Consider the following 16,990-nt stretch of genomic DNA (forward strand, 5'->3'; position numbering starts at 1 on the left):
AGAGAGAGAGAGAGATTCAATAAATATAATTTTATAATAAAAGTATTTTTTTATTACTAAAAAATAAAAATATATGAATTTCTAGATAAAAGAAATTAAATTGTAAAGAGAAAAGAAAAAAAAAGATTATGTTTCCGCCCGGGATCGAACCGGGGACCTTGTGCGTGTGAAGCACACGTGATAACCACTACACTACGGAAACTTATGAAAGGATCATCTTCTGATTTTGAACATCTAGTTTCTTCAAGCTATTCTGCTATAATTAAAGATTTTATCAACATGATATCACTTTATATTTAAAAAATTTCATTGAAATATATAAATTATAATAATTATATTATGTCTGAATTTTATTATATGTAGAAAAGTATAGGTTTCAAACAATTGAAGCATTTCTAAGTTCTATTTATTATACAAATATATTATCCTAATAATTAAATACGTTATTGATCGAGAATTAATATTAAACATTTTATTCGGTAATTAATATCGTCTAAAATGCTAGGAATAATTGAACATAAGTATAGGTAATATTACAAAAGATATGTATACATATTATATATAATAACATAATAGAATTTATAGATTATCAATTAGATATGAATATTTATCAATTAAATGGATAAAACAAATGAATTCGAACACGGTAGATATGTCATAAAACAGATCGTAAGAGGTACTGATTTATTGTTAGAAGAGTCGTATGATGGGTAACAATTTACAGAAATGTAACGCCGTTATGTCTGTAAATAAATCCGTGGGATACAATGCCATCCATCACGAGAAAAACACAGCCGGCGTGCCGGAGATATTTCGGTATTCTTTGAATTGTAAATACATGACATTAAATCGAGACTGTTCATCGTCGCTTCGGCGAATCTGTGGAATTTCTACGGTGTTTCTCTCCCTATTTTCGTCACGGTACAGGAATTTACAATCTCATTCGGACAATAGAGTATTGCATTACAACAGTGATTAAACCGTGAATTACAGGATATTTCGGATTTGATCGATGATGCCCATGGCTCGTTGACGCAGCTGCGTGTTGCTGCATTTCTTACGTTTTCTCGCTCAATATTTTATCGACGGAGGCTAATAATACGTTAGAAGTTTAACCCACAGTAGGCACATTTATTATGGATAACCGTTTCCACCAACGCAGATTAATCTCAGTTCAACCAGAGAAACTTTACTCTTTGTCTTTTTCTAGTTTTAAAGATTAAAAAAAGACGAAGAGTAAGTTGAACCGAGACTAAAGTTAAGCTACATTGGTGGAAATGGGCATATTTAACTAAAATTGCGCGTTTATCATAAAATACAATACGAGAAAAAAACCTAAGAGAGGTCATCCCGGCATATTGTAACATTGAATGTAACATTGAAAAACATCGACTTTAAACTAAATGATATAATAAATTTCTAAGGTGATTAATATATCTAGATATTTTTTTATATTTTTATTTTTACGTCATGCAATATTCAAACACTGTATTATAACTTTGTTATATAGGTTTATATAGGTAATAATTTGATAGCTTTATTACTTATTTTTTTATATCGTATTATCCAATTTGTAATAATTATTTTCATTCAAAATTAACTGTTCTTTATTACGTTTAACAGTTTAGGAAACGTATCAAAATCTATACAAAAATATAAAAAGGTTTAGCGTTCAAAATTCGATATAAGTATATAATCGTGATACCTATACATTAATAAAAGAATTGACAAAAATTTGTAATAATTAATTAGAACGTTATATTTTACTTTACTCTATATTGTAAAATATGTACTCATAAACATTTTACAAAGTTATCCTAATAAAAGGGTGTTTCATGTATCACGCATGATATAAATAATAATTTTATGTTTTAAGATGTGTACTCGATCATAAACTTCATAAAGTTATCATAAAGGGATGTTTTATGTATCACATAAATAATGATTAACTCACATTATGCCCCATAAAAGGAGTAGTTCTTATACGCCTTTTAACATCCCGTTGGCAAAGTGTTGAGATTTGAGGGTAATGCAGGCGTTTGAATGAACGAGAGAAACGCGTTTAATTAAAAATGTACAGATCGTGTAAGCATTCTCACGGATCCCGTCGCGCATTAGCAATTCGTTCACGTACAAAAATCGCAGCAGACGTTAATTTTTTCCCTCTCTCATCCCGAAATTTCGCTCCAGATGCGGCGACTGTCGCTCTTGCCCACCTTTCTTGAAACTCATTTAACACGCCTCTTCCACGAAGCACCTCTTCTCCGCGGCCGGTTTGGGTTCAAGGGGAGAGAAGATCTGTAATCATACAGTGGATTAAAAAATTAGCATGGCGAGTTGTTTCTAAGTTGCCGTACAATTACTGAAGAAATACAGAATATCGTGTATCTTTAACGTTTAATTCAACTATATTTAATTTTTAATATTTCTTGATTTTAAAATATACATGTTATATAATAATGTGTATGTATCTTCACACTTAAATATACAGTTACAAAATTGTAATTGTCCGGACAATTGTAATTATATATCGATAATTTCCTTAAATTGCTAGCCAAGTGTCAAAAATTGTGAAATTATGATCGTTAAAAATTTTTACACACTCATAACCCGGTTTATTAGGCATAATTTACGTTTATGTTTGAAGAATTGATTGTAAAGCTACGTGTTCGTCACACTATTCCCAAAATCTGAATCTTTCTGTTATACCATTACAGAATTTGAGCATATCATAAAGATCTTATCATACTACGCGTTGAAGATTGAAGATTACGAATTAGCTAAGAGATTAGAACTCGATCAGTTAGACAACTTTAATCCGTCTCGTTCTGATTGGCTAAATTCTAATCTTTATTTTGCCAATGGAAATTGGAGATTAAATTGAAGATTATAAAGATATCTATCTGATCGCGAATCATAATCTTTACTTCGCAGTTATAATCCTTAATCTTCGTATATAGTGTGACACGAGCTTTTACGGTACCATGTACTACGAGTGGTCGCGGATCGGTGCGCGACCATCAAGTATCAAACTCAGACGTCGTCGACAGATTACGCGCATCTGCGGGACATAGCTACCAATTCGTGGGTATCGTACCATGAAATGCATCTCTCGCCACTTAGCGGACGAGAATTTGGGACGACGGTGTTGATAACGTTATGCGACACTTGCATTTGCACGCGTTCCGGAACGCGGTCGTCGGAACGACCCGTCCTTGGCGGATATTGATGATGCGGAGGTCCATTTACATTTATACTTGGCCTCACTGCATTGACCGCTGCATTAACTCCACTAACATTCTGATAATGAAACACTTGAACCCGTAACAGTAACACATTCTTTGTGACACTGCATTGAACAAAAATTACTAAATTTTAATAAATATTTGTTTAAGTGTAGTATATTAATTATTAATTATTGAATCGTGTGTATAATATCTATCGGATGTTAGCTTGGTCACAAATTCAATGTTTCGTCAATGAGAGTTTGATACAAGATCATTATTTGTTCCAACTTTTATCAAGATAGTCGTTGACTAGCAGCGGCTATCTCTCGCATTGTAATATTCAATATTTATGTAAGAGGACATTCGACACGTTTCGTATACAATTCTACCAAAAGGTCGCGCGATAAGACTTAATTCGATTTAGAAAGTTAAACATATAAATCTGTTTCATCTTCGTGCTCATGTCGGACACACTCAAATCTATGAAAGTCGTTTTTTAGATACTAAATACATACTATAGTATGTATACATACATACTATATGAAAAAAGGAAGAGATATAATTTTGCAACTCTTGCTTATGAGTCAATACGTGTCCAGGGGATAAGAAATGTAGTAGAAAGCAAGAGAGCTATATAATATTCGATTTATTTACAAAATTACAATAAATTATATGTCGGAAGGGAATCAATGCGATCTTTGAGTCATGGTGATTGGGGAATCATACTAAATAATCGAGACTATTCTACATACTTGACGAATATTAACTCTCACTCAGCCAAAAAATGCAGACGAAATATTTTCTAAGAAAAAATTATAATATTAGTTTCGCGAAATATACCGCGATATTATATGTATACGAGTATACTTTTATATACTTTTATATTTATATATTAATATTATTATATTATATTACATATAAAATAAAAAAAATAATTCCACATGTATCAAAAAATGTTATCATTTTTTTACGTGTCTAGCAAAAATTTCAGTAGTGAGAGAGTTAATAATATGAAGATCAAACGTTCCTTCCGAATACACGAACAATATATAAATAGTCAAAGATAATCGCGGGGTATAGCAAGATATTATGCGTATTGTTATCGATGTGTCCAGGAAATACGACAATTGAGCACAGTTGCAAGAATCCTAATATATTCTAATCAGACTCGTAATTCTTAGGCAATACATTTTTTAATAGCTCAATTCCAAATGCAGCGGTGTAATTTCCGGACTACGTTTATCGCCATTTAAAAGCTGTCTGTGAAATTAATTTGAGTATACACTGCTTAATGTACAACAATTGAACGCCACTATTCGCACGAGATTCGCAAGCCTCCAAGTTTTCCTGTCGCGTAAATCAGAACGAAGCGATCGCATCTTATTATGTCGTCGACATGACAATTGCTTTACTACATCAACTGCTGAAATAATTACATGTTGTTACGAACGGCATGCGGATAGGTTTTCGCACACGAACGAGATTTCCACAGATATTACGGCTAAATATATTAAATTATATGAGAGCTTAAAACTATGCTCTGCAATAAATACAACATGGATAAATTGCATGCAGTTAAATTCATATCCAAGAATAATACATCCCTTAACATTTAAGCGAGTAGATGAGGTGGCCACAGATTTCCCAGATAGCAAGTTTATTTGACGTAATTAATTGGTCATTCTTAACGAATCTAATATGTCCTATCATCGTAAAAGTGACGTGGATTTGTCACAACCACATAACATCATATTAATCAATGTTGGAAATACATCATTATTTTCGTATTATTAACGGCATAAATGAATTACGTTATTAATTCATCACTGGTAACATTAATAAATAACATTATTAATTGATAAAAAAGATAACATCATTATACATCTTAAATAGATCACATGATGTCAATAATTCAAAATGACTAACTATTGACGTCAAAATGACTGTAGTTTGCTATCTGGATTAATTTTCTTAAAAACCTTGTTTTGGAAAAAGAAAATAAAAAGTATTGTAAAAATAAAGATAAAAAGTCTTAAAGTTCATTATTTTTACATTCTGTTTATAGTCTATCTTATAAAGATATAACTAATATAAATTTAACTATAACATATAATGCAGTAAAAAATATAACTGCAAAAATAAAACTTTTTGGGATATTCTGAACACCTTATCTACTAACTTGCACATCTTTACATCACTTACTTAAAGGTTAATAAATATAATTATCGTCTAATTTATTTTTAAGTTGTCTGATAATCAAAAATATAGAAGAGGTAATTGTTTCACGCAGAAAAACTATTATCACATAATCTATGTATTGATCTAGGAAAATATAATGTGTTAAAAAAAGAAATGCTTTTATACAGTCTATCGTGAATATTTGAAACACAAGAAACTATAGAGATGTAGTATGTAAACCGAGTGTACAATAAAAAATTCGAATCGTCTGTAAATATATAATAACAAATAAAGATACTTAACAAATTCACTTTTTCCTCTTATCGCTATCTCTGTCAGTTGTCTTTTCAATTATCAGTTTGTTTCGTTTCCTCGTTATAGTCGTCGATCGAGTACTCGGCGTGATCTGTTTTAATCCTTGCTGTTGCAGAATTTTACATGGACTAGCTGCACGCGGTGGTGTTGTACCCTTGAGAAGAGCTTCAACATCCGCTAATCGTTTTTTGAGCGCTCTATTTTCCTTTTTGAATCTTACAAGCTCAGAATCCTTATCCAATCGTTCGTAACCAGAGCTGCTTGTCTCCTCCGCAAAGTGCCTAAACACGTGATGCAACTTATCTTCGTACTGCCTCTGCATTAAAATCATTCGTTTCTCGGCTTCCATTAGCCGCCAATCCTGATTCGTGATGTGAGCTTCGAGCTCGGTTATCTGAACCTCCAGATTCTTCGAGCTCTCCTTCAAGTCGATTACCTTGCGGAAATATTTCATAAATAATGTTATTATTTCACCATGTGAGAGTTTCTTCAAACGCTCCGTCAACATTCTCTCGCCCTTCTCGCGTTGGGATTGATTCTCATCAAAATCCTTCCGTCCGCAAATCATCTCATTCTTGTGCTCGATCATCGCATCAATGGCTTCGATAGTCTCACCGCATTCTAGCAGTTTACGTTCTTCGACCATCGTCAAGGTTCTATCCTTTTGAAACTTTTCATCTAAGTCGCATTTCTCGTCCACTAAACAATCTCGAGTGCGCCTCAAATTCCTAATCTCATGTCGTAACGCTTCTTTTTCGTCCATGTCAGCGGTTCTCTCCAGATCCATTGATTTCTCTTTCAGAACGTGATCCAGATGAGATATCCTTGCACTAACATCCATCAAATTCTTCATCTTATCTGAACAATCAGTTTTTGATTTCATATTGTGTTTCTCATCCTCGCTTTCCGATTGCATTTCCTTCAATTTGGACGCAGTTAGATTATATTTCTCCTCAAGTTCACGAATCTTTTGCTGATCCTTAGCCAACTCGTCCTCTAACTGCTTCTTACGTTCCTCTTCTCTCTTCAATTGCCGCTTTAATTTATCCATTTGTTTCTTCGACGTATTTAACGAGGCTTCCAACTCCAAGACTTTCTTCGCGGAATCACCTGCTATTTGCTTTATCATATCTATATCCATCATTCGTTTCTCATAATGTATCGCTATATTTTTCATTAATTCAATTTCTTTCTTGTGTGTCTTTTCATCAAGATCCTTGTACATGTGTGCATTTTCCGCTTGTGCCAATTGTGTTCTCGTGTTGTAGTACTCCTCTTCCAATTTACTACGTTTACGTTGGAATTTTTGCTTCGCGCTGGTGCGCGTATCGGAATTCTTTATCATATCTGCTATGAAACGTTGCTTAATCTTAATTGTCGTTTGCAGTTCTTCAATACGTTTATGCGCTCCATCCAAATTTGATTGAATTTTCTTCACTTGCGTCTGTTTCGCCTCGTTATTTAGCGTTAGAGCTTTCAACTCTTTGATAGGTTCAGGCATTTCCGTGTTCTTGAGAGCCTCAAGTAATAGATCGGGTGAATTATCATTTTGTATTGCAACAAAATTGTCGTTAATAATATTATCAGTAATATTTACTTCTGACTCGCGATTATCCAACATGTAAGGATTGATATATTCTGAGATACAATTTTCAAGTATTTGATTTTGGCAAGGTTTCAGACTGTCATTAAAAGCTAATACTTCGTTACACATATCGGAACCAGGTAGCATCGAGTTTCTCCTGGAATTTGGATTTCTTATCGGTATGGGACGAGATACCGGTACATAATTATTATTTACAGATTTCGCCACTGGAGATATAATCTCAATGTTTGCCTCTCTGAAATCATCCTTTGTAGAATCAACAATTTTATCCGTCTCTAACTTAAATTTACTCATGCATTCGTCCAGCTTCTCCAAAAAATCTGGATTTTCCGAACTCACGTCACTTTGATCGTCATCTTCCTCCTCGTCGTCCTCTTCCTCTTCCTCATCATCATCATCAGATATTTCACTCTCTAAACTGGAGGTACAATTGCGATTGAGCTTAAGTTTCGTTTGATTCGCAGATTCGTCAGTTTTTTCATCAGTCTCAGTTACTTCCTCAATGCGTTCCAACGATCTTCTGGCATTCTCCGCATATCCCTGCAAACTGGTACTCTCATCGCTGGTTATACATTCCTCGTACTCCTGTTTCATGCACAGCCACTGCTCAATTTGATCTTGATCAGTGTGCGGAAGAACATTACTTGTCATGAGCTTCGTAAATAGACCTTCTGCATTGGAAACTAACTTGGACCATTGAGAAGCAGCAAACTCCAATCTGAATAGATCTGCGCTGGAACTACGTTCGCCGGAAGTAGCAGGCGTCATTGTGTCGTGCACCTCCTCGCCAGCCTGCTCGGTTTCTTCTTCAGTCAGCCGATGACGTTCATGATCGTGATCGTGATAGGATGGCATATCAATATATGGCATACAACATTGATGATCTGCTATCGGCTGATGTTGAATCCACGGGCTATAATGCATCATTTTACTCATATGATCTCATCTAACGAGACACACCATTCGAATACAAGCTGATCTACACCTGTAAAATGTCATCTTTTATCATCTGTTTCATTGATTAAGTAAAACTATTGCAGCGTATGAAAATTATCCTATATTATCCTTCTATCTCTAATCATATTTTTACACCTTCTGCTTGCAATCTGGATTTTTTGTTTCAAAATTTGAAAAAATTCTAAATAAATTATAAGAATAAGGGTCATACTTTTCAACATCTCTATTACATGACTAAATAGTTTTTTAATTCAAATTAAAATTAAGGCTATGTTTAATGTAAAATATAATAATTTACATCTATATATATAGATATAAACTGTTTTGTGTCATCTATGTAAACAATATATAAATCATTGAAGCCTATGTGGTTAAACTAAAATTTCTATCTGGGTTATATATTTTGATTTATTAATACTAAAGTCAAATACAATCAACAATCATAAAGCTTAAGTACGTACTTCTTTCTGTATTGTCCAATTTATAATTTACATATTTTTCATTGTTTATATTGTCTACACAAAAAAAAATTAATTTAAATTTAACATAAATAATACGTAAATATTTAATATAAACATAATTTTGAATATATAGCAGAATTCTGATTAAAACCTTTAAATTGAAATTTGAGAAAAAATGAGAAACAAAAATGGAATTTTGTTTGTGCCAAAAAAGATCCAAATTGTAGATAGAGATAGTTAATCTCGCATTTAAGCAAAGTATTGAATTATATAAACATAAAAAGAGATTAAAATGAAATCAGTAAATAATACTTACAAGTGAAATTCCTAACCTATCAGGACTTCCCATGTCTCAGAATTATGTCTCGGAAGAACCGTAACACATATTTTATATTGCGTACGTTTCACGATTTCATGAATTAAACGTCACATTTTTAACGACTGTGAGATCACATTATTATGCATTTGCAAGCTTTCAATGGCTTGACAGGAATCGATGTCAGCTAACGTGGAGTGAATTTACGCAGCGGCGCCAAGAACAGAAATTGCATGAACGTTAGATTTGTTCTCTGTAGTTGCATTACTCCTAGTAGTTAAATCTTCACTTAAACGGAGATTTACGACATAGCGCCTCTATATACAAAATGTGTACAACATACATTAAACTACGTAGCTATGTTTAAATATTTCCAACGGATAATATGCAGTGTTTACGTAAATTTTTCTCTGAATTCTTCATACTATTTCCAGAATTTTTATCTAAATCTCAAAATTTGATAAATGTTTAATATAAGGTTCTCTCCTTTGATTTTCTTGAAATCGAACCTTGTCTCCTTTGATTTTCATAGAATTATATTCCAAGAAAGAAAATGGTCGCACAAATCCTGTACGGTATTTGATTGGTTGATATCATCTTGAAAGCAGAAATCGCATTATCCGGTCAACAGTAAATCGCGAGCCTCATTATGAATGTCTCAGATGGCATCTCGCACGTTGCTATGCACATCATTTTCGTTGCTATGGTAAACTTGACAAGTGTTTATATCAAAAACGTGACAGCTTTGACAGTTCGCTTCGAATGTTATTTCTCGCTGTGAAACACGGTACTTGCTTTCTCACAACTACATCACATGGAACAGTATGAGAGAAAATTGTTACTTTATGTAAAAGTATCTTTTGATTCCTTACTTTTGCCCGTAAATCATTTGGTTAGAAAGATTTTAGTCCGTCAAAGTTAAGGCCTTAACAGAAAGCTGACTTATAATCTTATGGGCTTTCTACGATAAGCTATTACTTAAGTCTTAAATCATAAGACATTAACTGATCACAATCGAATGTGAGAAGAAAAATCGATTATGTTTGGTTAATTTCATATAGCTTAAGACTTAAAGCTCAGGTAATGACTTATTGTAGAAAGCCTATTTATAAAGTGACTTTAGTCATATCTTCAGTAACGTATAAAAATTATCTTATGACTTAGGGCTTAAAGGTGTATAAATATGAAATGTCTTTAAAACATAATAGGCCTTCTACAATAAGCCATTAGTCATAAATCAGAAGTCAGAAGTTAAAAAATTGACGATTGTGATTGGTCAATTTTTAGCTTCTAACTTTTGATTTCTGATTAATGGCTTATTGTAGAATGATCATATAAGTCAGCTTTCTGCTAACAAGCATTCTACAATAAGTCATTAGTCATAAATCAGAAGTTAGAAGCTGGAAATTGACCAATCACAGTCGTCAATTTCCAACTTTTAACTTCTGATTTATGACTAATGGCTTATTGTAGAATGCATGTAAGATATAAGTCATAAGATACTGTCTTAAAATTATAAGTCAATCTTTCTGCTATGACCCTTACAATTGATTATAAATGAAATACTTTGATTTTAGAGCTTTACATCAATTCTGTGAAAGAACTCCAGGGAGACTGACATAAACCAGCAATGTTTGTTTATCTCAGCAAGAAGATTTCAATACCAAACAACTTTCGATTAAACTGCATAGCATGGAATCAGAAGGACGGATACATTGCAGTGGGAGGAGAAGATGGTCTTTTAAAAGTTCTTCGAGTAGACTCCAATGTCAATGGATCGCACAGCAGTGGGAAATCTCGAGGCTTGGCTGCGGCGAGCAATCTGAGCATGAATCAACCCCTGGAGGGTCACAATGGACATGTTCAAGTAGTGACGTGGAATGAGGAGTATCAAAAGCTAACATCGAGTGATCAGAATGGAGTCATTATCGTTTGGATGCTGTATAAGGGGTCGTGGTACGAAGAAATGATAAACAATCGCAACAAGTCTGTGGTGAAAGGTATGGCTTGGAGCTCTGATGGTCAAAAGATATGCATAGTTTATGAGGACGGAGCTGTGATCGTCGGATCTGTCGATGGCAACAGAATCTGGGGTAAGGAATTGAAAAATGTATCCCTCTCTGCTGTACAGTGGTCTCCAGATGGAAAATTGCTTTTGTTTGGTTTGAAAAGTGGAGAGCTTCATCTCTATAATAATCAAGGCGTATTTCTGACAAAACTGAACATTCCCTCACAGAATACCTCCCAGTTTCAAATCATAGTGGCACTACAGTGGTACGATGGAAGAAACGGTTACGTTGCAATGGACTGTCCGACTCTAGCTATTTGTTATCGCAATGGTAGGATTCTATTGATGCGAGATTCCAGCGATGACAATCCAATTATGTTGGAGACCGGGATGACCACTTCGTGGTGCAACTGGAATAGTTGTGGCTCTCTCCTGGCAATAACAGGCATGATGCCGTTACTCAATAACGGGGAAACGAAGGACATGAACGTTATACAGTTTTACACGCCATTCGGCGAGCATATGAGAACCCTGAAGGTACCAGGACGGGAAGTAACGTGTTGCACGTGGGAGAAAGGTTCCCTCCGAGTCGCTTTGTCTGTCGACTCCCACATATACTTTGCGAACATTCGTCTGGACTACAAATGGACATACTTCAGCAACACGGTCGTTTTCACGAACGAGAAAATCGGCAAGGATGGCACCTGTGTGACGTTCTGGAACACGAGCAGCAACACGTGTTGCACCAAGTACGTGAGATCTTTGATATCGATAGCCTCGCACGGGGAACACTGCGTGCTCTCCGTGAGAAACGATCCCACCCAGGCCACTGAGCAATTCGCTCTCCTCGTTTGCAACACCATCGCCACACCGATAGACTCCAAATTTTTGGATCTAGAACCGTTGTACCTTACCATGACGTCCAATATAGTCGTGGCCGCGTCTAAGAACAATTTCTTGATTTGGAACTTCCGCGCGCCCCGTAACTCGACGTTGCATCCAAGCAGGATGCGCAAGTACAAGATCTATCACGTGGACGAGACGCCGACCGGCGTGACCGAGGTCATTCAGGATTTGGACAAGGACGGCGCGTTCGAGACCCCCATCAATACGAAGGCTACTATGGATCCGATCTGCTGCGTCTACGCCACCGAAAAGATTCTTCTGGTTGGCCGAGACTCGGGGATGATTCAACGGTACTCCCTGCCGCAGATAACACTCGTGAACCGATATAATACTGTATGCAGATTGCACAGAATCGCCATTAACTGCGACTCCACGCGCGTTTCCATCCTGGACGCCAATGGTATACTCACTATGTTGGATCTGGATCTGCAAAAACTACCCGATTCAAGAGACGGAGACTCGAGTGAGGATATATCTAAGTTTGAGAGAAAAGATGTATGGGCTATGTGCTGGGCACAGGATAATCCCTCACTCCTGGCGATCATGGAGAAGACTAGGATGTACGTTCTGAGAGGACTGGATCCCGAAGAACCTATAGCTTGTTCCGGATATATTTGTTCTTTCCAAGACTTGGAGATACGCTGCGTTTTACTGGACGATCTCATGCTGAAATCCGACGACACGCGAAAGGACTTGATTGTAGACTTAGAAGTAAAATCTCTAAGAGACACAAGGGAGCTGTTAGCCAAAGTGGGTCTGAAGGAGGCCAACAATTTCATCCAGGACAATCCGCACCCGCGTCTCTGGCGTCTATTAGCCGAGTCGGCGTTGACGAAGCTGGACTTGGAAACAGCGGAGAACGCCATGGTGCGCTGCACGGATTACCTGGGTATACAGTTTATCAAGCGTTTGCAGAACGTGCACAACGATCAGCTGAAGAAGGCCGAAGTCGCGGCGTTTCTTGGTAACTATGACGAGGCTGAGAAACTTTACCTGGACATGGACAGGAGAGACCTGGCAGTTGCTCTGCGCCAAAAGCTGGGCGATTATTTTCGAGTTGTGCAATTGATGAAAATGGGCATTGGTGGTTCGGATAAACAAATGGAGCACGCGTATAACAAGATCGGTGATTACTTCGCCGAGAGGCAGAACTGGGAGAATGCAAAAGAGTACTACGAGAAAGGTAGAAATTTGGAGAGACTCATTCAATGCTATTATAAATTAGAAGATTTCATTCAGCTGGCGACAACCGTGGACCAACTACCGGACAAGAGTCCTATCTTGAAGACCGTAGCGAGAATGCTGGCTTCGGTGGGAATGTGTCCGCAGGCTGTGGCAGCTTACATTAAATACGGTGACGTAAAGCTGGCCGTAGATATATGCGTGCGTCTGAATCACTGGGACCAAGCTGTCGATCTGGCGAAGACCTACAAGATGGCACAGATCGGCGAGCTGTTGAGCAAATACGCTAATCATCTATTATCGAACGGTAAGCATCTGCAGGCAATCGAGTTGTACAAGAAGGCCAATTACAACTTGGAAGCGGCTAAATTATTGTTTCATCTTGCCGAGGAGCAAGCTAAGTCCAAGTCGCATCCTCTGCGCGTGAAGAAGATATACGTTCTTGCGGCTTTGCTGATTGAGGATCATATCAATAGCGTTCCTGCAATAAAAGGTGGTCGCAGCAACGTCGTTATGGGTCTTACTGAAAGCAACGAGGACACCAAGATTATAGAAAACGCCTGGCGAGGCGCTGAGGCGTATCACTTCCTTCTGCTCGCACATAGACAGTTGTACGATGGCAGTTTCGATGCTGCGATGAAGACCGCTCTGCGATTGAGAGACTATGAGGATATACTGGAAGTAGAAGACATCTACTGTCTATTGGCGCTATCAAGCGCTGTTAATCACGCATTCGCTACCTGTTCAAAGGCTTTTATTAAATTGGAAGGGCTCGAGACGATCTCGGAGGCAAAGAAAGAGGAGTATGAGGAACTGGCGGTGGATATCTTCACGAAGCATACTCCGAAGGATTCCCGTAACAACAAAGCGGAATGCGTCAACTGCGAAACTCTGGTACCTGACTGGTGCACCGCGTGCCCGAATTGCTCGACCAGATTCCCCGCTTGTATCGTCTCGGGCAAACCGTTGATGGATCTCAGCATCGCGTGGATCTGCACCGTTTGCCGACATCATGTTGCAACCGAACGCGATGTTGTTAACATAAATGCCTGCCCTTTGTGTCACAGCACCATCACGTACATGTAGGTTAAAATAATGTAGAAATAATTTAGCAGTCTGTTGAATTTTTATTTACCAAAATTTTACGATAAATGGTAAGCCTTTATATTTTGATAATTGTGCAATAAGAATGAACAAGGGCATTTCAGTTTTATCTCACGATTTCGCGCAGAAAACGTAAAGTCAACAATAAAATTGTTATACTTGTTAGTTTCCATCCATATACGAGTCAAATGCGAATTAATTAGAAGATTATTTAATAAGAATTAAAAATAGATAAAATGTTGTTATTCTTGTGCCTTAATATTGAATAATTCATACGGGGACGCTAACAAGAATGATCAGTGCGATTTTTAAAAATGTGCAAGTTCTTCCTTTATGCACACTGATATATTTTTTACAATCTTATATATAAATAGGATTTTCATCCGCTTTTAACGATGATATTCATTTTATATTATTTTTTTTTTATTTGAATGAATCGTACTTGATATATCACATGCCAGATCATATGAATATTAATTTGCAATAGGTTTTGATTGAAATGAAATAACATCGTTAAAGCAAATATTTATCGAATGACAAAACGTAATCTAATGGGAATCTAATTTTAACGATTTGTCATTGCATATGCATTACTGACATTCTGATTAAGCGCACCTGTTATTCCGTCCAGAACGTAATGAGTCTTTAACGAGTGGAATCTTGTTAGTTTTGTCATGTCTTTAAAGTTTATATACACAAGTGCAGATATCTTTGTCGCGTAGTTTTGATATCACAATTATGCAGCTAGTGATTTTTAGGTCTGACGTAATTGATCTCTCGTTATCGGAATCTGATATTATGTTATCTTCTTTTGTTACGTATAATGATATAATCATTTATTAATTACAAATTTATATGAAGATATAATTCTGATTGTATAGATATTTATGTGAGGGTAAAAAAGCAATGTAATTATTATGACGCAGATTTCTGATATATCGAAGTAGAAACTCCGAGTTAATCTCTGATTTCTTGGAAAATGTATTGTAGCATATATATAATTATTTGTTTATTTGTAATAATCTAATTTGATGAAAATATAGTACAATTTCATATAACAATCTTTTACCAGATAGATATTTTTTTTCTTTTAATGTATCATTCTCTTAATATATCATTCGTCTCTTAATATATCATAATAGAATTTATATAGTCATGCTACTCTGAATCGTCAGCCAATTTAATTTTAATCGGTATTTTTATTTAAAGATCTTAATGCTCTTAACCGAATGGAATTTTCGTTTTGGATGAAAAGGCCAAAAAATATTTATGTTGTGAATTTTTCATCCATTTTATTATACATAAAACACATTAATGATTACTAATTGTATTTATTTTTTATATTATAGTATAATGTGCCAATTTTGTCCTAATTTTTTATTTAGTAACTTTTTATCAATGGAACAAAGTAGTTATAATATTTGATATTTGATACTTGTGATCATTTTTACACCAGATTAGATCAAAATGCTTAATGTAACATAAGAGAATACATATTTCCGATGTATTGTATTAACAAAATTTTAGTAACGTTTTACAATAAATAATATAAGATATTTATATGAATATATGTATATAAAAATACTTGTTCCACCGAATATATATTACACGAATAATTAAAAGCAACAATTATATTTTTAGGCATCTATTTACAATTTTATCATGTATATTTGATTTAAACTATCATGCTAAATAATGATCACTGTCACGGGCGTATCCAGGATTTTTTTTTTCTTCAAGGGGGGACAATCTTGTCTCACATAAGGAAAAAATGTTTAAATATATTTCCTTCCTTGGAGACCCTATAATTTTTATAGTATCGTATACAATTTCTATAATATTTTTATATTAATGATCTTTTTTTCCGTCACTTATTCATTTCTAATGTTCACCTTTAGTTAAAAGGTGAACCACGCCAAGATATATAGATGTACGTCGAAGAAGGTATTTTGTTTTTTTAGATTTTTTATTTTTTTGGATTTTTGTATTTAAACATTTTTTTTATCATTTTTATTTTTTAGTACTTTTTTTATTCTTTATTAATTTTACATTCTTTCACTTTCCTCAAACAAAAAAACTAATTTCTTTTCGTCCTGCTCAAATTTGTCTATTACTTTACTATCTAATCACTCTAAAACGCGCTTTTATTCAACACGTGTCTCTCAACCAGGGGGCAAATGCCTCCCCCCTTCCTTTGTTCTCTTCCTTCTCCCTTCTGAACATAACTTCTGTAAAAGGTGGACATGTACAATATTATAGTATCTTTTACTTAAAATATGTAAAATTCCAGACAACACACAATACTTATAAATATTTTGGTAAATATTTTTATGGTCTTATGGATTACGCAAATCAAAAACATTATTATAACATTATTATAAATGTTATGAAATATTTATTACAAATGTTGTACTAAATATTATGAGAAAATATTTAATAACGCATTCTCTCTCTCTAATCCAAGTAAAAAATACTTATTAGAAATATTTATTTATATTTATCATAAATATTATAAAATATTATAAAATATTTAATCTATATTTCAATAATATTTTGAATATAGCTTTATGTATAAAATATATATAAACTATTTATATAACATTTCAACAAATGAATAATAATAAATATTTATCATAAATATTTTGTGCTGTCTGGGATGTTTGAGAACGTCGTGCCGCATCGTTTTTGGCGCATGAAGTTGGTTGAAAGACGACCCTTCCCCCCCCCCCC

General features: G+C 35.0%; 2 protein-coding genes and 1 non-coding gene across 6 annotated transcripts; 1 reads left to right on the plus strand and 2 right to left on the minus strand.

Moving 5' to 3' along the window:
* Positions 1–129: 129 nt before the first annotated feature.
* Positions 130–202, minus strand: Trnav-cac. The gene has a single exon. It is a non-coding gene; the product is annotated as a tRNA-Val (tRNA).
* A 2,022-nt stretch (positions 203–2,224) lies between these two features.
* On the minus strand, positions 2,225–9,310 carry LOC108754591 (kinesin-like protein costa). Its single transcript, XM_018497036.1, has 3 exons — positions 9,061–9,310; positions 5,709–8,311; positions 2,225–2,298 (listed from the first exon to the last, which is right to left on the minus strand). The coding sequence occupies exon 2, from the start codon at positions 8,260–8,262 to the stop codon at positions 5,713–5,715; it is 2,550 nt and encodes an 849-aa protein (XP_018352538.1). The 5' UTR covers positions 8,263–8,311; positions 9,061–9,310; the 3' UTR covers positions 2,225–2,298; positions 5,709–5,712.
* A 469-nt stretch (positions 9,311–9,779) lies between these two features.
* Positions 9,780–14,459, plus strand: LOC108754426 (WD repeat-containing protein 35). Of its 4 annotated transcripts, none has more exons than XM_018496690.1 (2): positions 9,780–9,847; positions 10,638–14,459. In XM_018496690.1, exon 2 carries the CDS (start codon positions 10,691–10,693, stop codon positions 14,240–14,242), a length of 3,552 nt encoding a protein of 1,183 aa, XP_018352192.1. In that variant the 5' UTR covers positions 9,780–9,847; positions 10,638–10,690; the 3' UTR covers positions 14,243–14,459. The 4 variants fall into 4 exon arrangements, with proteins under 4 accessions (XP_018352192.1, XP_018352190.1, XP_018352191.1 ...); XM_018496688.1 differs by having other exon boundaries at positions 9,788–9,952; XM_018496689.1 differs by having other exon boundaries at positions 9,788–9,907.
* Positions 14,460–16,990: the final 2,531 nt, after the last annotated feature.

Source organism: Trachymyrmex septentrionalis, unplaced genomic scaffold, assembly GCF_001594115.1.
Source record: "Trachymyrmex septentrionalis isolate Tsep2-gDNA-1 unplaced genomic scaffold, Tsep1.0 scaffold8, whole genome shotgun sequence".
Lineage (NCBI taxonomy): Eukaryota > Metazoa > Arthropoda > Insecta > Hymenoptera > Formicidae > Trachymyrmex > Trachymyrmex septentrionalis.